Here is a 23,624-nt window from a genome sequence, read left to right on the forward strand (position 1 = left end):
ATCAAGCTGCAGCAAATCTTTCCAGAAAATTCTGACCACAGGTAGCGATTCACGGACACACAATTTAGCCCTGACCAAAAAAAAAAAAAAAAAAAAAAAAAAAGATGCTTCCCCTCCCCGTTTATTGAATATCTTGGAATTTTTTATGTTATCTATTTTTTTGTTTTGATATTTAAATAAAAATATTTATGTGTGTGTGTGCGTGCATGAGTGCGTGGGTGTGTAGCCTGATATGGATGCTGTGATCTGAACTCCCACCCTCAGGATTGAGCAGTAAGCACTGTTAATGGTGGAACCTTCTCTCCAGCCTGCTAAACTTGGTTTTATATTATGGAAAAAGTAGTCCAGAGTCCGGCTTTGGAGAGGGACGCGGGAGGGTGGGTGATGGGTGTGTGCAACATGAGACAAGATTATTTGGGAGGAGATTCACTGTGAGAGCACCAGGCTGAGTAACGCCAAAAGCACCGTGCAAAGGCTAAAAAACAAATACCCAAGTGAGGCTAGGGTTAGCCATTGAGGGCAAAGCTGCCCTTTGCGTTACTCACCACTGGAGAGCCGGTGCCCAGTGAGAAGGCAGACACCTGCTGCTTAGCTTTCTGTCCACTTGACACAAGCTAGAGTCTTCTGGGGAATAGGATGTGTGGAGGGCTCGCCACCATCACACTGGCTGTAGGCAAGCCTGGGGGACGTTGCCTCGATTACTGACCAATGTGGGAGGGACCCTCTGTCTGGCTATGGGTGGTGCCACCCTGGGTGAGTGGTCCTGCGTTTTGTAGAAAGCAAGCTGAGAAAGTCGTGGAGAGCGAGTTAGTACTCAGTGTCCTCTCATGGCCACTGCATCAGCTTCTGCTTCTGGCTCCTTCCCTTCGGGACAGACCACATGCTCTAAGATGAAATCCATCCCTTCTTCCCTGAGTTACTGTTGGTCGTGGGATTTTTATCACAGCAATCGAAACCAAACCAGGACAAATAGTGATTGAATCAAGCCCCGGGTTTCACTGGAGGATACAACGGACAGACACTTGGGAAAGTGAGGCTGAAAGTAAGAAACTATTTTCTTTTTGTACGTTAAAACATGGCTGGAGAGATGGCTCAGGGGTTAAGAGCACTGACTGCTCTTCCAGAGGTCCTGGGTTCAATTCCCAGCAACCACATGGTGGCTCACAACCATCTGTAATAGGATCCTATGCCCGCTTCTGGTGTGTCTGAAAACAGCTACAGTGTACTTACATAAAATCAATCAATAATCAATCAATCACAGCCTCACAGCCACTGCTTGTACTAGTTTGCTTTCTACTGCTGTGATAGACACCAGGATCAAAGGCAACTTGGGGAAGGGCATCAGCAGGACCAAGGCGGGACCAAGGAGGAAGCTGCTTATCTTCAGGTGTACATTCAGCTACTGTAGACCACCCAGGACCACCTGCCCAAGGGGGCACCAACCCCAGAGAGCTGAGTCCACCCATACTAATCAGCAATCAAGAACATATCCTACAGACCTGGTGACCGGCCAATCTGATGTCCTTTCCCCACTTGACTCTAGCTTGTGTCAAGTTGACAAACACCACCTGGAATGCTTGATCTCCTCACTCTTCTGTCCTTTGTCCCCTACCTCTCCAAGCCTTGACTTCTTCCAAGATTAGTGAGTTGGGCTCCTTAGCCTTTTGGCTTTTTATACTTTTTTTTTCTTTTTTTTCGGAGCTGGGGACCAAACCCCAGGGCCTTGTGCTTGCTAGGCAAGCGCTCTACCACTGAGCTAAATCCCCAACCCCTTGGCTTTTTAAACTTAGTTAAAAACACACAAGTGAATAAAAATATAAGCAAGCTAGCAGCAGATTCAGAGGAGTTGCTGGAAAGGTAACGCCGTGACAAAGCTGAAGGTTGTACTAGTTTGTCTTGAGTGATGGCATGATTTCACTTCTATCACAAGAGAGTAAATATTATTCACTCTGTTGTATAATCACGCACTCGTTTTGGAGGGGTCTTACTATGCAGCTCAAACTTCCCAGACACTCACTGGTGTCCCTGACTCTGCCTTTCAGGTGTTGGGATTACGCGTGTGCCCTACCATGCCTAATCACCATCAACTTCTATTTCTAGCCTAAAAGTGTAAGGTATTTGAATGTGGGCATGTTGCTTCTTTGAGCTGGAAGAACATAAAAATAGAACGACATTACAAAAACCTCAAGTAAGAACTGAACTGTGCATTGTGGTGACTGTATTTCTCCCTACCCACCGCCCCCAAATCCTTTCCCTGGGATTGAGATTGAATTAATCAGAAGCATTGCTGAACTCAAATGGCTGGAGCCAAGAGATCACAAGACCTGGTGATGTCTTACATGTGCTGTAATAGGTGTTCCTTAAACGTATGAAGAAAGAACAAATTATCAGATGAATGGTAACAATGTGGAAAGTGTTACTATTAATAAGAACTTAAAAAAACTGTTATATATTTCTTTTTAAGTAAAATGTCCCCAGTCTTCAATTGTATCTCTCTAAGTTCTCAAGAGAATTTAAGTCAAATCACTACCCCTAAGCTAGAAGAGGGCATTAGGAGAACACTGACCTAGGAATCTAGAGAAGTTCTATTAATGGTCTGTCCTGCTACCTTTCTGTATTTGTCTCTCTCTTCATTCAGCTCCTTGACTTTCTTCTCGTACTCTTTGAATTGCTTCCTTTCCTCTTCGCTCCACAGAGCATCAGGTTTGCTCATGAAAGGAGGCTGAGGGATCACCTGGAGATACAAGGGAAGAACACGCTCTAGCACACAGAAGCCACACGATGTCGCAGTACAGTGACGCCTCCCAGCTCGGATGGCAGCGAAGACACAGAACTGTGTGGGAGCAGCCTGACGCTCTGGTCGAAGGCTGTGGGAAAGTCTTACAACTAGGTTCCCATGACTCTGAGGGGGTGATGGCGTTAGGGTTGCCTGGACGCTGAAGTGACAGAATCGGATGCACGTTGGTATCTTTGCAGCTAGAAATTCAGGAAGAGACCTGGAACGTCGCATCTGAACAATTGTAGGTGAAGCAAGATCATTATGCCTGCTTGTTTGTACTAATTTCCTCTTTAGTCGTTGTTGTTATCTCCTCCTCTTCCTCCTTGTTTCTTTCCTCCTCTTCCTCCTCCCCTTCCTTCCTCCTCTTCCTCCTCTTCTTTTCCTCCTTTTCCTCCTCCTCTTCCTCTTCCTTTCCTCCCCTCCTGATAATGGTGAGCGTATGTGATAACAGCAGGCAAGTTTCTCATTGGCCCACTGTTGTATCTTTCTAAGGTTACTGAATAATGGGGCTGTGGAATTCCTAAAACTGAGTTCCACAGAGAACAAAAGGGATTTAAGGAGCGCCTTCTGCCCCATTCTCTCTCCCACAAAGATGGCACAACATCTCACCATCCTTAGGATGTCTTCTTTCTTGACTTCCAGAACGCCCCCCATCATGTCCATCAGGCCCCTGTGCCTTGCATCAGAGAGCTGGAAAAGAACCGGGATCAGAGAGGGCATTTGAAGCAGAGAGCTAACATGTCAGGCGGCTGCCTGCGATTAGAATGACTACATTTGAGACTTGGCAAGTGACGGGGGGGGGGGGGGGCATGGGGAGAGGACAGAAGGACAGCAGCTGAGACCCCAGTGACCTCCAGAGGGAGGCAGGGGCTTCAGGTATTATTTGAGCAAACCCGCGTACCCGAGCTTGTTGCAGTCGCTCCGCATCAAAGGCTGTGAGCAATTCTGCTTTGGTTTTGTGCCAAGGAGCAAAGTATTTCTGAAGTGAAATCTGAAAAAGAAAGTCGTTTCCTGCTGAGTTTCTTTTAAAAAAAAATCAAGCCAAATTTTCCTTCCATATTCTGGGGAAAAGTTAAATGGTATTAAGAGGATTAAAGGGAACATTCCAGATTTTCAAGTAGTTACTGTGGGATCTACGAGAGCGTTGGAAGAATGGACCCTCGCTTACCTATTAACTCTAAAGGACTGTCTCCTCTAAAGGGGGATTTTATTTAGATTGAGACAGAATGGTATGGAGTTCACAGACGTATCTCTTAACTCTTATCTTAAAAAAAAATGAAGGTCTTAGAGTTAAAACCCTAGGGTGTTTAAGGATCCATGAACCAGAATGTGTGGTTGCAGCAAGGGAACCCCTAGACGGGAAAGAGGTGAAAGTAACAGCCCAGAGAGGCCTGTGGGCTATTCCTAGTGGTGGCAGTGGCGTGAGTAGCCTGGGCAGGGGCTAGGAAGAGCAGAGCCTTCCTGTGTGGAATGATTTTGAGCTAAAGCCAAGCAGAGCTGGGGTCTCACTAACATGGCCAAAGTGTCTGCAGTGACAGGGACCACAGAGAGTGGCAGAGTGAGGTCTCAGTTGTCACTTTGCTCCAGGACTCAGGACTCACAGCAGTAGTAAGGAGAACTATCTTTATTAACAGCAGAGTGCCCGACGTGACAATGGACAGTGCTCAGGTCCTAGCTCTTACTCACAAGCTGGGAGACTGGGCACAAGATGCTTAACCTCTTGGCACCTCACCCTCTCTAGTTGTGAAATGGGGGGTCAAGCTTTGATAATCACAGATGCCTTCTGGTCTTTCTGGGGCCCTGAGAATGGTGCCTGGCACCTAACATAGATTACGATTGTTACTTCTGGCCATGATCACCTTTTGCCCCTCCCCGAGTCACTTGATTTCATACAACCAGGGTTTTCTCCCTGTGTGTGTATTTTCTCTGTGTTTTTAACTTTAAAAGGATGGTATGGTTCCTTCTAAGCACTTCAGCTCTTTATCTCCTACTGCTTCCGTGGGACGCACTGGAGACTGTACAGTGCCCCCTTTCCCTGGGTCCCACAGCATGACAAATGACCTAGGGGATCACTGGATCTCCATGAGCTCCACTGACCAGTTGGGGCTCTACTTATAGTGCCTATTCTGGCCAAGGGGCTGCTTCTTGGGCGACCTAGAGTTGGAACTAAGAGAGCTTTGCTCTTTAGCAGATGAGGTGCAAAATGGGCATTTCCACAAGAGGTTAAACTGCACAAACACATAAACTAACGCTGAAGACAGTCCTCTGGACACCCCCACAACCGCCCGACCTTGCGTTCCCGCTCCCTCTAGGTTTGGTGTTTCAATCGTCCCTGGGTCCGTGGGATTTATAAAAGAGACCACCCTATGGTTGAGGCTGGGCCACCCTCTGACTGTTTCGTGGAACTCGGGGCTGCCTCGTGCAGCTGCTTCCAATAGTACAGAGAGAGGGGGCGGGGCGAGCCGGCGCTGGCCCGATCGACCGAGGGATGAGATGGGAAGGGATAAGACGGCTGGCCTTTACCTCGTCATCTTCCACAACAAGGGCTCTTTCTGGCTTCTCGCTGTCTTCAAACACTGGCTGCCAGACTTTTTCTTCCAATTCCAGGTCTGAAATGATTTCTGCAATCCTAACATTCTTTTCTTGTACGCGTGCAATTTCAATCTCTTTTTGCTTATAGGCAGCATCAAATTCACTATTGAAAGTCTTTTTTATATTGTAAATGATATCCTGAAATATCAATAGGTTATTGAAAACATCATATCTTATGGGGTTTTCTTTTTCATAACATAATCCCATACACACCTCTAAGATCATTCCAGGGATTGTCATGTAGGAAGGTCAGAATCATCTTCCCGGACTGGTGTTTACTGGTGAGTCATTTCTAGGTTTACAAAACTACAGTGCTTTGTAGTCAGGTTTGAATTAAGGCAGCAGCAAGATTCACACCTTAATGGTCTCCTTCATAAAATGTGAGCTGTAATTCAATATGCAGGTCTGCTGGCAAGAACTGATGGGTACTTAAAAGCTCATTGGACACCTCTCTCTACTTTTTTTTTTTTGCATGTTCTTAAACGTCTGGCATAAAATATTTATAAAGCAATGCACAAGGTTCAGCACTTCTTTCTTGGGAACTTGATGGAAGAGATGTGGAAGGAGGAAGCAATGGTGCCTCAGAGAGCCTTACAGAGAGGCCCACTGGGCCATCTGCTTCTTTACAGAGTTAGGAAACTGGAGTTAACTGGTTAGGCCAGCCAATAGCTGTGCTGGCAGAAGGATCAAGTAGGTCACCTTAACTCAACTCAAGGGCTAAAGGTTCAACTCAAAAGTGACTACTCTGACTCAAACTCTTGTTTATGTTACAACCATGGTGCAGTCTATCAATTCCTCCCATTGAAGAAGAAACCATTAAAGTAGTCTGGAAATGATTTAACACCTAGCAGCAGAAAGGTATTTTGGGCTCAAATGGCTTCCTTATAGGAACATGGCAAAGATGAGGCCCAGAGGCTGAGCAAAGGTGACTGACAAAACACTTCTATGTGTAAATGAACAGAGGTGCCAAGCATTGGAGGAGGAGGAGGGAAAGGAGGAAGAGGAAGAAGAGGAAGAGGAAGAGGGGGAGGAGGAAGAGGAGGAGGAGGAGGAGGAGGAAGAGGAGGAGGAGGAGGAGGAAAAGATTGGAAGCTTAAGCAGAAATTTCTGGTTTCTTTGGAAATTCACTTGTGTCATGGAACTGAACAGTTTCCTGGAAGGTGTCTTAGGAGAGGTGGTGTTTTTCTGGAAGCTGCCTGGAAAAGGGGCATGTGGTGTTTTGCTGGAGCAGACGCTTGAGAGAACACGTGAGGTTTGGAAAGGGTATTAATAGAACACGACAGACCGTGGACAACGCTGTGGCATTGGTTCGCCTTGCATTCTTCGCTGGTCATTGTTTGTCGTGACCTCACAGAGAGAAACATACCAAAAGAACTGCTTGTGACATTCTGGCTGTTACGGCAGGATTGGGCTGATTGGCAGAGCCTAGATGTTTTTTCTGGAACGAACTGCCTTTGCTGATTCAGTAATGGTGTTTGCAAGTGAATCAAGCTACTGCTCCCGATTCATGTGAACTGAACTGCTGATGTCCTAACAACAAAAACCCAACTGCCCCAAAGAACTATTTCTAAACAGGTCTACACCTCCCTCTGCCCTATTAACCTTTCCTTTTCACCACCTCTGGTGGCTGGTGGGCTAGAAAGGAGGTTAATGCATTTAAGAACCCTTATTAAAGTAGGTTTTGAAGAGTCTAAGCCTACAGAAGCAAGCACTGAGCAACATGGAAAGTCAAGAAGTAACTGAAAGGGGCTGGGGATTTAGCTCAGTGGTAGAGCGCTTACCTAGGAAGCGCAAGGCCCTGGGTTCAGTCCCCAGCTCCGAAAAAAACAAAACAAAAAAAAAACAAAAAAAAAACCAAACAAACAAAAAAAGAAGTAACTGAAGACAAGGTGGAAGGACCTCTGAGCACAGGGAGAGCTAATGGAATTTCAAACTACCTACTATCTTAGTTGTTGATTTAGAAAATATTCAAGAGCCTTCTCCATTTCCAGAGTGTTCTGAGACTGACTTGTTTAGCAGAAATCAAGGAGTGGTATTTTATGGCCAGGGGGACTTCATACCTTATCGTGAGGCTATTGTACTTCTCTGAGTTAAGCAGACAGATGAGCAATCACTTTCTGACCTTACAGATCCTCAGTGATATCTAATGAACACATCTTTGGTGAAAGCATTTCTCTGAGCTAACTAAGGTTTTATCCCGAACGTCCACTGTGTCAGTCAGGGAAAGCATTCACCACAAAACTCGGTGTCATCAAGCCCAGTTTGATGATGGGTTGGAGTAACTTTTGCACACAAGCTCTGTCTACAAGAAACCTATGCTAGTGCTGGAGGGGTAGCTCAGCGGTTAGAGCACTGACTGCTCTTCCAGAGGTCCTGAGTTCAATTCCCAGCAACCACATGGTGGCTCACAACCATCTGTAATGGGATCTGATATCTCCTTCTGGTGTGTCTGAAGACAGCTACCGCGTACTCATATATATAAAATAAATATTAAAATAAAAAAGAAACCTATGGTAGTCATCTATGTATTTCTCAAGGTATATAGAGATATAACTTGGTTACTGCTAGTGGGTTTGTTTGTTGGTTGGTTGGTTGGATTATTTAAGACAGGGTTTCTATGTAACAGAGCCCTGGCTGTCATGGTACTTGTTCTGCAGACCAGACTGGCCTCCAATTCATAGGGATCTGCCTGCCTCTGCCTCCCGAGTGCTGGAATTAAAGGTGTGTGCCGCCATACTGGGCAGTTACTGCTAGGCTTTAATGTAAGCCTTTGGAAGGCACCTCATGGGGAATCACATAGACTTTTTGTTTTTAATAAAAAAGGTAATTCACTTACTTTTAGCAATATAATTTGGTTGATTTTCTCCTCTCTGGAATGAAGTTCCAATTGGTTTGTCAACAGAGACGTGTCTGCCCCAAAATCAGTGCTCAAACTACCAAGTAGGTAATTGGGCAAACTGGTACTTTTCACTACCTTTTCTTCATCCTCTTCCTCTTCCTCCTCCTCCTCTTCGTGGTGCTTTTTAACCATAGTGGCTGCAGACTGCGCCTCTACGATTTCCTTCCGGAGCTTTAAACATAGAGCAAAAGATGACACAGAGATTATGCAATCAGAATTCCACTAAGGACAATTTTCAGGTGATTTAACTGTTTCAACAATCATTTTAAGAGGTCAAATTATCTTGCCAGCAGTTCATCTCAGTGTGGTTCGTGCTGAAATGGCCGCAGAAGAGAGATTCAAGTTCAGAGACTGACTCGCTGTAAGTCAAAAGAATAGAAGTGACCCTCGCTAGTACATATTATTTACGTTTTTGTGCCAGAGTGACACCTGCTTGTAAATATTCTGAATCTCTCATAGCGTTCGAGCATGGACAAATATCTTCTCCTCATATTTTATCAGGGAGCTTGTTCACATGGGATTAGAGAATGTGATTTAAGTATGCCTTCGTTTTATGTTTCAGAAAAAGAAGGGGGCAAAGTTCTGGCCAAAACTAAGTTATGACAAAGGGACACATTTTATTGCTTTGACAGAAATTGTTGTTTAAAAATCATAGTCCGGATAGCTTTAAGAAAACCATGAATTCCATCAACACAGAGTCAGTCTGATTTTTGGTCGGTGACCATAAAGCCTGGTCCCTATGTGAGAGAAGACAAGGAAGGGATGTTCACATCAAGACAACCTCTCAGAGGGATGTGAACAGTACCCTGTCTCCTTTGTCAAAAAGCATATAGGATTTAGACTCCATTTTTTATTATTTGGATATAATATATATTTATGACGTGTCTTAGGGTTTTACTGCTGTGAAAAACACCATGACCAAGGCAACTCTTATAAAGGACAACATTTAATTGGGGCTGGCTTACAGGTTCAGAGGTTCAGTCCATTATCATCAAGGCAGGAACATGGCAGCATCCAGGCAGGCATGGTGCAGGAGGAGCTGAGAGTTCCATGCCTTCATCTGAAGGCTGCTAGGGCAAGACTGACTTCCCGGTAGCTAGGCTGAGGGTCTCAAAGCCCATGCCCACAGTGACACTCTTACTCCAACAAGGCCACACCTCCTAATAGAGCCACTCCCTGGGCTAAGTATACACAAACCATCCTAAGATATAGTATATAAATTAGCCAGAAATACAAATACATTACATGCAAACTTAATATTAAATTTTATCTCGGCACAAATCCACATGTTGGGTACTGTCCTAGTCAGGATTTCTATTACTGTGGTTAAACACCGTGGCCAAAGCAACTTGGGAAGGAAAGGGCTTGTTTGGCTATTACTTCCACATCACTGTTCATCACTGAAGGCAGTCAGAAAGGAACTCAAACAGGGCAGGAACCTGGAGGCGGGAGCTGATGCAGAGGCCATGGAGGATGCTGAGTGCTGGCTTGCTCCTCATGGCTTGCTCAGCCTGCTTTCTTATACAACTCTAGGCCACCAGCCCAGAGATGGCACCACCCACAATGAGCTGGGTCTTTTCCTATCAATCACTAATTTAAAAAATGCCTTATGGCTGGATCTTATCAAAGTATTTTTTCAACTGAGGTTCCTTTCTTTCTGATGACTCTAGCTTGAGTCAAGTTGATATTAAACTGGCTAGCATAGGGATCCTTGATAAATTACACCATACATGTGTACACGCGCGCGCGCACACACACACACACACACACACACACACACACACACACACACACAGCGGTACCTTAAGACACTCTATCTCAGTCTTCTTTTGCTGTATAACTTTACTCAGCTCCAGCAGTTCTTCTTCTGTGCGCTCCTTCATGGGGAAGTTGTCAACCACATAGGGTATATGAAAACACTTGGGCGGAAATCAAGATTAAGTAAGTTAATTTTCTACTAAACTTGCAGCAACTTGGGGGAAGCATAGGGGGATGCTTCCTCTCATCAAAATTAACCCAAAGGTTACGTGCAATGAGTGACATTGACACTGGAAACCTTTAGAATAAAGCGATGTAACGCAAGTGTTGCCCGAAGCAGGGAGTTGTAAAGGATTCTTTGTAGAGCAACGGTTTTCAAGAATAGCTCCCACATTCTCTTTTCCCCGAGCTACTTCGGAGATGTCTAAAGACCTTTTCTATTGCTACTGCAGTAGTGTGGAGATGTTAGTAGACAGACGCCAAGAAGTTGAGAAACATCCATCAGTACACAGGACAGCCCTGACAACAAAGAATCGCCCACCGTTACATGTACCACTCTTGCTACCCAAGCACATAAAGCACAGTGAGTGTGAATGTGGTCATCCAAATGGGGATCGGTAGGGAGAGGCACATTTGAACGAGAGAAAAGGTGCTATTAGTAGCGACTGAAGGATGTAAGCGTACACTTTGATAGTTGATTGCCCTGTGTGTACCCTACAGGAAGAGGTTAAAAAACGGCGATTTAGAACACGTGAAGGTAAGTGGAGGCACAAGTGTGACAAGTATTTTGTCTTCTACCTTTTATCTCTGTGGGACATGAGGGAGATCCTTTTGGGGATGGAAGTCTCTGAGAGGAGGATACAGGGGCGTCACAGAAGAGAGAGGAAAGTGTGCTAGGAAATGCAGACTTCAAAGCACCTGAGGCTGAGCAGAGGGAAATGAACTGAAGGAAGGGGACACACCTGGTGGAAGGGGACACACCTGGTGGAAGGGGATACACCTGGTGGAAGGGGATACACTTGGTGGAAGGGGATACACCTGGTGGAAGGGGATACACCTGGTGGAAGGGGGATACACCTGGTGGAAGGGGGATACACCTGGTGGAAGGGAACACACCTGGTGAAAGGGAACACACCTGGTGGAAGGGAACACACCTGGTGGAAGGGAACACACCTGGTGGAAGGGGATACACCTGGTGGAAGGGAACACACCTGGTGGAAGGGGACACACCTGGTGGAAGGGGACACACCTGGTGGAAGGGGATACACCTGGTGGAAGGGAACACACCTGGTGGAAGGGGACACACCTGGTGGAAGGGAACACACCTGGTGGAAGGGAACACACCTGGTGGAAGGGGACACACCTGGTGGAAGGGGATACACCTGGTGGAAGGGAACACACCTGGTGGAAGGGGACACACCTGGTGGAAGGGAACACACCTGGTGGAAGGGAACACACCTGGTGGAAGGGGACACACCTGGTGGAAGGGGACACACCTGGTGGAAGGGGACACACCTGGTGGAAGGGGACACACCTGGTGGAAGGGGACACACCTGGTGGAAGGGAACACACCTGGTGGAAGGGAACACACCTGGTGGAAGGGGACACACCTGGTGGAAGGGAACACACCTGGTGGAAGGGGACACACCTGGTGGAAGGGAACACACCTGGTGGAAGGGAACACACCTGGTGGAAGGGGGACACACCTGGTGGAAGGGGACACACCTGGTGGAAGGGGACACACCTGGTGGAAGGGGACGCACCTGGTGGAAGGGGACGCACCTGGTGGAAGGGGACACACCTGGTGGAAGGGGACACACCTGGTGGAAGGGGACACACCTGGTGGAAGGGGACGCACCTGGTGGATTTCAGTGGAGGGAGTAGCAAGGTTTTGTTCTGAGTAGATTTTTCTCTACTTTTAAAAATGTTATACGACCAAGCTTTCTCTGAACACCCTCACCAGCTAGAATACTGTGCCCGGGGCTGTGTGTCTCTTACCTTTAGAGCACGGCCCTTCACAGCCATTGAGTTCCAGCACTCTTCCTTGATAAGCTCAGTTAAGTAGCTCTTGGCTAAGTTGTGCATCTCCACATCTTTCCTAATCTTGGAGAAAGGAAAAAGATAAAAGTGGAAATATGACCACGTAAGGAGCAACACTATGGTCAGCCCCTGATCAGCCAGGGCTCCCTAAAGCTTGTGTGAAGACTTAAGATTCTCTGCCTTAGGGCTGGAGAGATGGCTCAGCGGTTAAGAGCACTGACTGCTCTTCCAGAGGTCCTGAGTTCAAATCCCAGCAACCACATGGTGGCGCACAACCATCTATAATGAGATCTGATGCCCTCTTCTGGTGTGTCTGAAGATAGCTTCAGTGTACCTGTATAGAATAAATAAATAAATCTTAAAAAAAAAAAAGATTCTCTGCCTTAAAGATCGCTGTGTCAATACTAATGCCGGTAAAGGTGTTACTAGTTGGCTAGTGTTACTTCGTTGGCTCTGTCTGCTGATGTCCCTTAGTAGATAAGCGATTAAGTGTCCCTATTTAAGAGTCTGCCCAGGCGCATGGTATGAAAGTGGCCCACCGCAGTCCTTAGTCCTTAGGATCCTTTCCAGAAACTTCCTTGCATTTCACTTGGTTGACACTGTTATTTCCAAACTAGCTAAGAATCATCTCTCAGAATAACCTTTTCACTTTCCTTTTAATTTATTTATTTTTCTTATCAATTTACTTTTTCTTTTTCCTTCTGATCCATAGAGTAGAGGGCTAATACAGTTGCCCTCGGCGTACCAGTCATCAGAGCCTGCTTGAGTTCCAGGCTTTGTGTCTGTCTCTATTGTGGAACCCCGATGGCTCCAACTGACTATAGTCCCGGGCTCTTTAGCATTGAGACCCCTGACTGGGAGGTGCCAATTGTCCTCCTGGGGGTTCATATTCTACCCCCAAATCTGCTCATAGCTATCTGGGCTTATGCCGCTGGCTGTCAGTAATTCTCTTCAGGAGCCCTAAAGCCAGGGCTGGTGTTTCTACCAAAGATGAGAACTTTGGGAAAGTACCATGGGAAGAGGCTTTCACAGCATCATGGGGGTGTTTGTTTTGTTTTGCTTTGTCTTGTTCTTTCGTGCCATCCTTAGGGGCTCTAGTGAGGCACTTGCCTACCTTCGATACCTCCTCCTCACATTCATCGTGAAGCCTTTCCAGCTCTTCAGCATCCAGGCAAAACTCCTGCTCATCCAGCTTTGCAATGGTGTCCAGCTTTTCATTTTCTTCCATCATAGCTGCAATCTGAGTTTTGAAATAAGGAAGGACGGTGACAGGCAAAGACTTGAACCATAAAATAGGTACTGCAATTCTCTAAACATACACTGGGATAGAGAACTTGGTCACAGGCTTGTTTGTGGTCATTGAAGTCTTAAGGATTGATACTTGGAAGTTCACTGATCTAATGACAAAACCGGGAGCAACCACCTATCACGGTGTCAGACAGGATTCGCCTAGAAAGTCTCTTGGCAAACAGGTTGGGAACTTTTTGTGTCGAGGTTTGGTCTGTTGCTGTGCATTGTATAAACTAAATACTGGCTTCCAAGGTCTGGTTGACCCCAAGGACGAGAGAGTCCTCATGTGGACCAAGTGATGCTATGTGACCTTGCTCCTTAGTTTAAAAACGATTGGTTGAATAAAGATGCTGAAAGCCTATGGCTGGGCAGAGTTGAGGTAGGTGGGGTTTGGGTTCCTGGGCTTGGGGTCTGAAGAGATCACGAAGAGAAGAAGAGAAAAGAAGAGAAGAGAAGGGAGGGGAGGGGAGGGGAGGAGAAGGGAAGGGAGGGGAGGGGAGGGGAGCACAGGGGAGGGGAGGAGAGGAGAGCACAGGCGAGGGGAAGGGAAGGGAGGGGAGGGGAGGGGAGGAGAAGGGAAGGGAGGGGAGGGGAGCATAGGGGAGGGGAGGTGAGGAGAGTACAGGGGAGGGGAGGTAGGGGAGGGGAGGGGAGGGGAGGGGAGAAGAGAGGATGAGAGAGGAGTGAAGTGAAGACGCTGTGGGAAATGACTGTGAGAATTAACCATGAGGCTGGCCACTCTGAATAAGAGCAGCCCATAAGGAATATAGCAACTTAGAACTCAGGGTTACTGATAGGAAAGGAGACATTAATAGCTTAAAAGGTAGATTCCTGCCCAGTTTGTAGTGCTTTCTGGGCTTATCATTAAATATAAAGGTTTTATATCTTTTATCTAGGAACTGAATGATCAAAGGTGGGGTACAAACCCCTGATTGGGATTAAGTATTTACTATAACATTGTTTTGCTTCTGGAAATGGCTATAGAGAATGGCGTTGGTTAGGGGTTATTTGAAGTGGAAAGATTCTTAGGGAAAGAGGGTGCCACCATCCTCTAGGCTTGGGTCCTGAACAAGCAGATAAAGCTCGTTGAAGTAACACATGGGTTTCTGAGTCAAAAAGAAAAAAGAGAGAAAGAAAGAAAAAGTAAACTAGCTAGCCCCTGGATTAGGGAGAATTCTCTTCATTGTGGATATAAGTGACAGAGAAACTAAGAAAGCATTCACCGTTCTCATCTTCCTGGCTGCACGGGTGAGGTAACCAGCAGCTCTAAGCACCTTCCAACTTGACTTCTCCAAATATATCCCTCCTCCCTTAAGTAGATTTCCTCAGGGTATTTTACCATAACAACAGAAAAGCAACCAAGGCTCGAAAATGGATCTTAGCATTCAAACAGTGGAGTAAACGTCCACAAACATTTGTTTTGAAAGAGGAGTGCAAAGTCAGATTTACTCTCGGGATATCAACACATGCGTGCAACTATGCATGTGACCACTGTACTTACAATTTGAGCGAGCTCCTTGATTCCTCGTTTGATCTCCTTTCGTCTAGGGGTAAAAATCCTCACCTCCTTTTTGACGGCCTGAAAGGGGGCAAGCACCTCACTTAGTAAGGCAAGGGAAGACGGTGGGGAGAGACAGCGAGAACTTTGGGCAACCGACAGGTAGCCCCTCTTTAAGGCTGAAATAGAATGCTTGCAAAGACTATACTATAAAATATAGAGGGTGCAAGAGAGCGGGGCGTGGCTCACTCAAGAAAGGCTTGCTGCACAATTGTGAGCAGCAGGATGTGGATTCCCCAGAAACACACACAAATGCCGGATGGGAAGGGCAGCCCACCTGGCTGCAGAAGGTGGATTCCCAGCGCAAACTGGCTAGCAATGCTGACCATATCAATCAGCTCTGAGTTTGATGGAGAGAGCCTGCTCTGGTGATTAAGGTGGAAGGGTGATGGACGTTCTTCCTGGCTCAACTCTGAGCCTTCACATGGGAGCACCCATCTACACATGAGCTAACACACGTTTAAAAAGCATGAATATGCATGCCGTAGAAAAAAAACCAAACCATGAAATTGTATCCCCATGACACTCTGCTTAATTCTAACAGTGTTTGTAAGGGAAACATTGAACGCGTTCAAAGAAAGTACAGAAAAAATGAAATGCTGAAAACCTGACGAGGCAAAACTAATCTATCTCGAGTGAGACTGGATCCAGACCTCTGCTCATCTACTCAATGTCCTTAACCATGGTAGCCCTTCTGCTCCCAACCCATCCTTCTAAGACAAATATCCTTCAAATCTCAATAGCGCAGTCTCTCGGACCCTTCTTGGCTTTGGCTTTGCTGATCCTTTTGTTGGGTTTCAGGTTAAGCGTAGGCTTGTAGGACTTAATCGAAAAGGCTGGGTCTGGCTTCAGCGTGAATTTGCTTTTAGGAGAGTCACTTTAGTGTACACTGCAGTGCACTGCCCGGGAGTGTCTCAAGTAACATCCTAACCTTCCCCGGGGGTTTCCATATGAACAGGATGCAGTTGGCGCGTCACAGAGTGTCAGACCCATTTCACGATTTATAAACAGTCTTCGGAGATGGTGGTGGGGTTGGGGTGTGGTGCACACCTTTGATCCCAATGCCCAGGAGGCAGAGGCAGGTGAATGCCTGAGTTCAAGGCCAGCCTGGTCTACAGAACAAGTACCAGGACAACCAGGGCTACACAGAGAAACCCCGACTCAACAGAATTAGTAATAATAATAGTAACAATAATTATAATTATTAATAATAATAGTAAGAGCATAAATACCTCTTCCATTTTTCGTTGGATCCAGGGAATTTTATTGAGATCGATGGCTAATTCCTCTTGGGATGAGTACAAGCTCAACTTTTTCTGAGAGAGAATAGAAAGAGACAGGCAGTTCTTAAAAACCGTCAAATCCTTCTCTCTCTCTCCGCTTCCCACCCTTTCGCTGAACCCCTTTGCACTTGTCCCAGTTAAAAAATGACACCCATCTAAATGAATTCTTAAATCCTTACATCTCTGCCAGCACAGAGATCAAGATGTTTTAAAGACTGATAATAGGACATTAAACGAAACAAGAACACTTCAACGTTGCTACAAACCTAACTGCTATTCTGCAGGTGACAAGAAAGTCACTCAGAAAGGGTTAAGGAGGACGGACACGGTTCCCACTGGGGTCGGGTTTCCCTGCCTCTTTCCTGCCCTGTGGACCACAGGCTTCTGCCCATCAGAGTCCATTCTACTACTTAGGAGCTTACTCCTCCCTCCTCCCCACTGGGTGTTGTTGTTGTTGTTGTTATTGTTGTTGTTGTTGTGTTGTCTCACAATCCTCACCCCATTTCCTCCTGCATCATGTCTCCCTCCTCTCCCGGGGCTCTCACCCTTAGGCAGACACTCTACTGTGTAGGAACGCTGCCTTCAGCTCACTGCCATGCTCCCCTTCGTACCCTGTGTCTGAGATTCTCGTGGGTATCTCTGCGCTATGGTTCTGCCGTTGCCTTGCAGGTTGCCTTTCTCTCTCTCCTCTGCTCCCCGGGATCCTCCCTTTGGCTCTCTAGGAGCATCCCACCTGCTCCTCTTCTGCTTCTCACCGTTTGTCCGTCGCTATGACCTTCCCGGGGCTTTCGACTCAATCCACATACCTTTGGCTCTCAAATCAGCATCCCCAGTGCTAGCCTCTTCCAAGGACTCAAGGTTCATCTGTCCCACAGCCTGGGCTTTTTGGGATTGCTTCATGGATGCTGTATAGACTTCTGACCCTCAGCATGAGTAAAAACTGACCTTAGACCCTGTCCTTTATTATTATTACTATTGAAGCTGCTGGCTCTTTGACAGCGCATCCCATTCCTACTCAGAGTGCTGTCTTTCACACAGCTGTTCAAAGGTGTCTGTGAGTCATCCTTGAGTCTTTTCATTCCCCTCTATGTCCGTTCCTTGGTTGGATCTCCTAATCTAGTCTCTGACACCGACCTCAGCACTTTCTCCACCGTGGCACTCCCCACTGCCACTTTCTCTCTAGGAATCTCCTTGCTCCAACTCTGTGGCCTCCAGGGCACATTTTCCTCAAAGCAGCAAGCTCTCACTTCAAAGCTGGAAACGAAAGCCCAGTTCTGTTACCCCTCTGCTTTGGTAGATACACGTGTGCAACACAAAGCTAGACTCTTCTTCTCTTGGTCTACGAAGCCTGTCCCTCAGGGCTTTGCCTGCACAGGCCTTCTGCTGATCCCTGCAAATCACACACCAAGCTCCCTGCTCCTCGTCCCTGACTTTGCTGGCCCTTCTGCTTTCCTGGGGGGCGTTGTCTTCTAAGTCTGATCTCAGCTTATGGAGAGGCTGGCCCGGCAGGCCCTGTCGTTCAACCTGTCTAATGTCACAAATAGCACCGGCTCACTAACCAACCTTGCCTGTTTGCTTATGCGCCCATCTCTCTGTCCGCCAGCTGCACCACTGGAAAGGGAACACCGAGAAAGCAGAACGTTCCCTCTCGTCCATCGCTGTGTCTATCACAGACTAACGCTTTGTAGGCACCCAATAATTATTTGCTGAAGGCCTTTCAGTTCTGTCGGAAGGCCTTTTCTTTTTGTGGTGGAACCATATATAAAAATGTACTAGGCAGAGGTAGGCCGATCTCTGAGTTTAAGGCCGGCCTATTACACAAGCAAGTTCCAGGCTAGCCAGGGCTATGGAATGGGACTTGTCTCAAAAACAGAAATGACAAAACAAAACAACAAAACAAAAACCAACCAAGTCATAATTGGCACCTGAAGTATAAAAATACCCAGGAAAGCCCCATTGCTTCAGAACGGCCACTTTAACTGTGTGAAGGTCCAGTGAGACGGGGTTAGAGAGGAGTATTTCAGTAGACACGTATTCCTAGAGGTACGATACTTTCATATATGAGTTTATTATGACAATATGATTATATTTAATTTTAAAAAGCTATTCGCTGAACAACCAACTACGCCTGTGTTCCAGGCTGAGACTTCCTAAATCATGAATATTATATGGAGGTAGAGGGACCTGCTTCCATCAGCCGCCAATATTTGTAGACAGAATATCTTGTGTCCAAGTGGGTGTGGCACCTGTCAGTAAGAAATCTGATGGCCTATGGCTCAGGCAGGAGCTAGGAGGTGAGACATGTGGGAGGGAGAAAAAAATTCTGGGATAGAGCCAGGTGTGGAAGGCTCGCCCAAAGCCGTGACAGGATAAACGTGTGGTTCCTGAGCACGGGTAACCAGCCATGCAGCAGAAAACGAATTAGGACAAATGGGTTGAATTTAAGTTATGAACTACTCAAAGGAGAGTCGAGGGTATCTGTAAATATATGGTGAGTCTGAGTCTTATTTCTGGGCACACAGGGCAGGGAGGAAGCACCAGGCCAAATTTCTACAAATAATTGATTTTTTAAAAAAAAGTTTTTGAGCATGTCCGGATCTTACTCCATCCTTTAAGTGAAATCTGAGATATAACGTTTGTGATCATTTTGAGAAAAGCTTAATTTTCGATCAGATGTGGCTTACATTCTAGTTGAAAAAAAAATCACTGGACATCTGGGTGAGAAAAAAATAGCATTGCCTATGTACTTAGAAACGGTGATGGAAATCTGCATATTGTTTATGGAGAGGGAGAAGGCAAGCCAGCTACCTGGAATTCAGTTGTCTCTTCTTCTGGAGGTACACACTGGTAATCTGGCGAAGCCAGGTAGTCACACTCTGTTTCCACGGTCTTGGCCAGACTGAGCATTAGTTGATGGCAGTGTTCAAAGATCTCATTTGCTATGTTTGATCCAAGCCTCCTAGAGAGAGAGAGAGAGAGAGAGAGAGAGAGAGAGAGAGAGAGAGAGAGAGAGAGAGAGAGAAAGAGAGAGAGACTTTAAAATTCCGCATTAACCAATGTTATTTCCAGACAACTACACAAAGAAACATGGGAAGTTCTCCACAGTGCCCTTTAATTGCTGGGCCTCTATTTCTAAGAAGAGGACCCTTCCATGGACTTTGAAGGACTCAGGCTCCTGACCCTTCTTGGGTGATCCTTCCTTCTGCTATCCTGTACCCTTCACCGAGCATGGCCTTGGGCTAGGCACAGAAGAGCCGCTGCTGTGAGCCCCCAGAATGCAACAGGCTTTGTCACATGAGCACTGCCTCTATTAAACTGGCCTATGAGCAAGGCTCTGGGGCATCCTCCTGCTGGCTGACAAACAGTGGCCCAGCATATAGTGACTGATGCCATCCATCCCTTGGTAGGTGAGCCAGGGGAGGCAAGACGGCTGGCAGTGCTCTTCTGAGGTTTCTCCTTCAAGCTCCTGCCTTGAGTTTCTACCTTGGCTTCCCTCAATGGTGAACTACAGACCTGTAGGCTGAAACAAACCTTCTTTTCCTTGAGTGGCCATGGTGCTCACCAGGGTGACAGAAAAGCAAACTGGGTCAGTGCTGACGCTGAGGCAGGCAGAGGAAAGGGCAAACCGAGATGCATTGCTACCGAGACCACCAAAGCTACAGACCTCGCCACCCTTTAATATTAATTCTTCATGTTGAGGTGACCCGGGCCATAAAGACGACTTTTGAGAGTCACGACCCACATGGCTTGAGGTAGAAGTTTCGTCGCATGCCTATAGTTGCAAGGCTCATTAAATCCTGAACCAAGGTTCCAAACACAACTCTGTTAGGTGTGGGAGTTCAGGTGATTACTGACTTCTGGAAGTGTCTTTCCTTTTTAAACAGGGCTCCTGCACTGTTTGCTGTTGCCTGAGGCACTGTTTGTCCATTCGCCGTACGGCCGTGTCAGGACTTGTGTATTGAGGTGAGTCTCTGTCTTACTCATGGCTCTCATATATGAAATGGGCGCGGTCACGCCATCTTGAAGTGAGTCTTTGAAATAAGCGGTACTCCAAAGTGTTACAACAATCCCCATGCCTCACCAAGGAAGGCTGTGCTTTAAAATTACGTTTGCCAAAGGGAGCTTCCCTGTGAGACTGCGCTTAAAGTCCAACCCGTCTTTTGGTGTCCTGTTACTGACCTGGGATGAGCCAGTTCCCAGCGATAATTCCCTCTGAACCACCCTTTCACACGAAGCCAACACCACGGCCACACCCCAGCCACCCGCACACATGACACTCTCAAACCCGGGTCACTAACAACCTCAGGGTCAAGTTCCAGTCAACAAGAGGTAGCCAGTATGCCCCAGAACCCTCCCTGTGGCTTGTGCAGCAAGCATGGTGTGTGTGTGTGTGTGTGTGTGTGTGTGTGTGTGTGTGTGTGTGTCCTCCTCTCAGAACCCTGTGCACGACAGCCTCTTGCTGGAGAGACTGCCCTTTTGAACTTAAAACAGGCATCACGTCACGCTGCGCCACTGTGCACATACTCACTTCCACTTGAGGTAGACCAGGGTGTTGTCGTCTTTCCCATTCACCAGGATGTGCTGTCCGTCCATTGACATTTTCATGTTCTGAATCCCTTGACCATGGTGAGAATGACTCCGACATCGAACAAAGGTATCCTCAATAAAAGGAAGAAATTATCTAATTCTCTGTTACATGGTACGTTTTGTGTGTGTGTGTGTGTGTGTGTGTGTGTGTGTGTGTAGTGTGTGATTGAGTGTGTGTCTGTGTGTGTGTCTATGTGAGAGTATGTGAGTGTGTGTGTGTGTGTCTCACATGGTCACATGTACCTTTGCTTGTGGGTAATTTTCTTCTGTACTTCTGAAGACATTTTTATTGGTACAAAAGTAGCTCTTGGTAATACTCGGCACTTAAAACTTCTAGTTCAAACCAGGATTGACTTATTTTCCCACCACTTTATGTAATGTGGGTGGAGCAGGATTGGAACCAGTGGCTTAGGCCAGCCCACCAGACACCCTGTCTGTGTACTTGCTGAAGGCTGTGGAGTTAGGGGAAGGACCTTGGGTGAGCAAAGCTGGGCGCCTCCAATGAGTCGGGCGGGATGTGTTTTCTGTAAAGTGGCTGAGTGTGTTAAGGGAAGGTGAGGAGAAATCCGGGGAAAGAAGATGACAATGCCCTAGGGTGTGCTAATGAAACCAACTAAGACATCCACACCAGCACATCACGGATGTGTGCAACACATGACAACAGTTTAGGCTCTTCTAGTGAAAACCTACAGCTGTCACCCCGGCCCTCGAGCCTGACGTCTTTCCACATAGGTTTTTAAGTAGACAAGACTTTCAAGTGGTTTAAAGCAAGAAAGCTATCAGAGAGGCTGGCATGAAATTTCCTCCGACTCCATGGCCAGCATTTCCCCTGGAAGCTGTGAGTACAATACCATCCAGAGCCATTCGGAAAACTTTATGTAAATATAACTTTTCCACCGATAATATTTGCAGAATATTATATGCATATGCACTTACTTATACACCTTGCTTTTCTACTTAACAATCAGATTTCTTGGGACTTTTTCCTCTTGTTGGGTTGTCCCTGTTTTGTGTCATGGCTGCCTGATAGCACTTAAGTACTGATTTTGTACCAAAGCTCATTTAATTTACGATGTCTTTGTGCAGGAAACTCAGGATTTTCTTTTCTTTTTTTTTGTCTTGCAACTGTTCCATGAATAACTTTATCTATGAGGTGCTCTGCCTTGTCGTGTCGGGTCACTGTCAGCTGCACCGAGCTTCTGACGGGGTAGCATAGTTTGCAATCATTCACTTTAAAAAAAAAAACCCTCTAGGCCTGGAGAGATGCCTCAGGGCATAAAGTGCTTGCAGCGCAAGCCTCACAGCATGAACTTCAATCTCTAGAACCCACTTAAAGGCTAGAGGAAGCCATTCGAGGAGCATCCAGATCCCTGCCTGTACCCACAAAGACTTCGCCAGAAGCCTGTGGGCCAGCTAGCCCAGCTTTGGTGGCAACAAAGGGAAGTTTGTGTTCTGTGTGTTTTGACATCCTCACTATAGTGTGTGTGGGCCTGCACGCCCCACCCCAGGGAACATGATAACACACACAGGAGAGAGAGAGAGAGAGAGAGAGAGAGAGAGAGAGAGAGAGAGAGAGAGAGACCCACTCCCTAAGAAACTCAACGGTTTTCCTCTAGAACCATATTGAGTTCGTCCAAATTTGCTTTCTTTCTAAACGAGAAGAAAAGGAACTACTATGTGCCCAGCCAGAGACAACGGTATCTGTGGACATGTGGGAGTGTTGTCTCATGGGTGGGTATGATATTTCCAGTGTGTGGAGGAGACGAGTGAAAAACTGGGAAGGAATCACTGGGCAAATCAAGTCACACAATGGACCATGCAGCAGTCTCAAACCTAGAAAAGCACGCCCCACTTTCTGACCGGTTTCTCAGTGTCTCAGAGGTCTGCGGGCTGTGGAAACCGGATGCTAGTGCCCGAAGACTCAGACAAGGGCTCTCGCTGCCACCTTCTGTTCCCCCAGCATCTTTGAAGGGTTGAGGACAGCAGCAACAAGCCAAGGCCCTCCAGACTAGGCTAGCACTGTTACTAAGCACATCATTTTCTTTCCCATGAGCCTCTAGGGGCCAGGGAGCAGTTTCTCTGACGTTGCAGCAGAGAGTCAGAAGTTAAGCGCCCCTCCGTGAGTCTTTAAGGGACAGCTTGCAGATAAGCTGGGCAGCAGCCCATCTGCGGTGCCCTCCCTGCCCAGTGTTCTGTGTGCAGGCCTCGCTGTCCTGGCTGGTGTTTCCTTCTTTAGAGTGATAAGCTGACTGACAAGAATGTTAAAAAATGGTCACACGCACGCACAGAGAGTTTACAAAATTAGAGAGAAAACAGGACATTGAGTCAATTTACTTACGGAAGTCCCGATTCCTTTTCTAAGTGGTTTGTTCCTACCCAAAATCCGAGAACATGCCCCACACTGTGAAATTTATTCCTATTTAATTGTGAGCATGCATGGGTATATACACAGGAGCTTAGATGCTAGAGGAGGCCAGGGCACAGGAGCCCCTGAGAGAGAATTTATAGGCAGTTGTGAACCACACAGCCCAGGTGCTGGAGCCAAACCTGGGTCATCAGGAAGAGGTAAGCAGAGCCCTCTCTCTCTGCCTCCTACACCGTGTGCTTTTATATAATTAGAAAAAGCATTTATTTTAATTTTACATGTATGAGTGTTTTGTCTGCGTGCATGCATGTGCATCACATGTATGCCTGGTGTCCATGGAAGCAAGAAGAGGGTGCCGGGTCCCTTGGGACTGCTTGTCAGCCACACGCAGATGTTGGAAACTGAACCTGAGTCTTCCCCGAGAGCAACAGATGCTCTAACCACTAGGCAATCTCTCCAAGTCTCCCCCCCCA

The 23,624-nt window shown here is 46.8% G+C and overlaps 1 protein-coding gene across 5 annotated transcripts in view; it reads right to left on the minus strand.

Annotated features, from left to right (window-relative positions):
- Cfap43 (cilia and flagella associated protein 43) overlaps positions 1 to 23,624 on the minus strand; it is an 87,259-nt gene that overhangs the window by 15,519 nt on the left and 48,116 nt on the right. For all 5 annotated transcript variants that reach the window (XM_008760497.4, XM_345041.10, XM_039101433.2 and 2 more), the window contains 12 exons: positions 20,728 to 20,858; positions 19,008 to 19,158; positions 16,149 to 16,232; positions 14,860 to 14,937; positions 13,183 to 13,308; positions 12,027 to 12,131; positions 10,073 to 10,189; positions 8,208 to 8,441; positions 5,303 to 5,509; positions 3,681 to 3,770; positions 3,389 to 3,469; positions 2,609 to 2,734 (listed from right to left, as the gene is read on the minus strand). In XM_008760497.4, the coding sequence (XP_008758719.1) occupies positions 2,609 to 2,734; positions 3,389 to 3,469; positions 3,681 to 3,770; positions 5,303 to 5,509; positions 8,208 to 8,441; positions 10,073 to 10,189; positions 12,027 to 12,131; positions 13,183 to 13,308; positions 14,860 to 14,937; positions 16,149 to 16,232; positions 19,008 to 19,158; positions 20,728 to 20,858 (1,530 nt within the window). The remainder of the gene's footprint in view (positions 1 to 2,608; positions 2,735 to 3,388; positions 3,470 to 3,680; positions 3,771 to 5,302; positions 5,510 to 8,207; positions 8,442 to 10,072; positions 10,190 to 12,026; positions 12,132 to 13,182; positions 13,309 to 14,859; positions 14,938 to 16,148; positions 16,233 to 19,007; positions 19,159 to 20,727; positions 20,859 to 23,624) is intronic.

This window comes from Rattus norvegicus, chromosome 1 (assembly GCF_036323735.1).
Source record: "Rattus norvegicus strain BN/NHsdMcwi chromosome 1, GRCr8, whole genome shotgun sequence".
In the NCBI taxonomy this organism is placed as follows: domain Eukaryota; kingdom Metazoa; phylum Chordata; class Mammalia; order Rodentia; family Muridae; genus Rattus; species Rattus norvegicus.